Genomic DNA, 1,539 nt, shown 5'->3' with positions numbered 1-1,539 from the left:
AAAATATATATTTTTAATGACCTTGAATGTTTTACATTTTAACAGGGAAAAAAAAAACAGAGCTAATAGGCCAACATAATAGTCTAACCTATCTGAAAACAGAATAGTTTTGAAGTTAGTTATCTATTGCTTTTTTACTGTTTACAGAGGAAAACATACATTTCTGCATAGCAATGATAAAACAGATTTGATCAGTCATGTTACAGCAGAATAAATGTTTTAATCATAGCTTGTGTTTCTTCATCAGTTCCCTGTCATGATTATTTCCGATGGTAATCATGTTTAAAAAATTTTTTGCCTCCTATTTTCTATGATCCAGATAATGAGCCGAGCCTAGAAGCAGAGTGTCTCCGGATTGTTCTGATGGGGAAAACTGGTGGTGGAAAGAGCTCTTCAGGAAACACCATCCTGGGGAGAAAACAGTTTGAAGCTAAAGCGTCGCAGCAGTCAGTCACCAAAAACTGCCAAAAAGCCCAAACCAGCGTTGGAGGTCGTCCCATCATTGTGGTGGACACTCCTGGTCTGTTTGACAACACTCTGTCCCCTGAGCAGGTGGATGATGAGCTGATGAAATGCATCAGTCTTCTGGCTCCAGGTCCACATGTCTTCCTGCTCGTGTTACAGATCGGCAGATTCACCGAAGAAGAGAAAAGGACTTTAAGACAAATGAAGAAGGTTTTTGGTAAAAACTCAGAAAACTTCACCCTCATTCTTTTCACTGGAGGAGACAGGCTGGAATATGAGGAGAAGACGATTGAAGAGTATATTAGACAGGGATGTGATGAATCATTTAAGAAATTAATTCATGACTGTGGAGAAAGATACCACGTGTTTAACAATTACAATAAAAACAACCGCAAACAAGTTGTTGAGCTGATGCAAAAGATCAACACCATGGTGAAGGAGAACGGAGGAAGCTGCTTTACGAGTGAAATGCTGCAAGAAGCTGAAGCTGCCATCCAGAAAGAAGTGAAGAGAATCCTCAAGGAGAAGGAGGAAGAGATTAAAAAACTAAAGGAGGAACTCGAAAGAAAACACGAGGAAGAAAAGGAAACAATGAGAAGAAAAATGGAGGAACAGAAAACAGAAATGGAAAAAGAGAGAAAACAGAGAGTTAAACAACTTAAAGAGATGGAAGAAAACATCAAGAAGGAGAGGGAGCAGAAAAAGAAAGAGCAGCAGATAAGAGAAAAAGAAGAAAAGAAGAGAAAAGCAGAGGAAGAACAACATCAACAAAAGTGGGAAACAGAACGACAAGCTTTAGAGAAAAAGATTAAGAAGGAGTCAGAAGAAAAGGGAACCATCAACAGAAAACTGGAAGACGTGAGAAAACAGATGGAAGAAAAACGAGACGCCTGGGAGAAGGAGAGGAAGGAGTGGTGGGAAAAACGACACCGAGAGGATGAAGAGAGAAGAGAAGAACTGAAGAGGCTTCAAGAGAAGTTTGACAAAGAAAGAGAAAAATATGAAAAGCAAAGCAGAGAAGAAGATAAAAGGAGGACAGAACAGGAGAAGGAGAGAAAAGAATTAGAGGAAAAA

The 1,539-nt window shown here is 39.2% G+C and overlaps 1 protein-coding gene across 1 annotated transcript in view; it reads left to right on the top strand.

Moving 5' to 3' along the window:
* Positions 1-294: 294 nt before the first annotated feature.
* The window catches only part of LOC107103410 (GTPase IMAP family member 7-like), a gene marked incomplete at its 5' end in the record, with an annotated part of 3,301 nt that continues 2,056 nt past the window's right edge, over positions 295-1,539 (top strand). Inside the window, one exon of the mRNA XM_015403112.1 lies at positions 295-1,533. Coding sequence (XP_015258598.1) covers positions 295-1,533 — 1,239 coding nt within the window. The remainder of the gene's footprint in view (positions 1,534-1,539) is intronic.

Source organism: Cyprinodon variegatus, unplaced genomic scaffold (genome assembly GCF_000732505.1).
Source record: "Cyprinodon variegatus isolate N-32 unplaced genomic scaffold, C_variegatus-1.0 Scaffold1440, whole genome shotgun sequence".
NCBI classification, from domain to species: Eukaryota; Metazoa; Chordata; class Actinopteri; order Cyprinodontiformes; family Cyprinodontidae; genus Cyprinodon; species Cyprinodon variegatus.
Note: the sequence above shows the minus strand (reverse complement) of the source record. Positions and strands in the feature narration are given on the sequence as shown.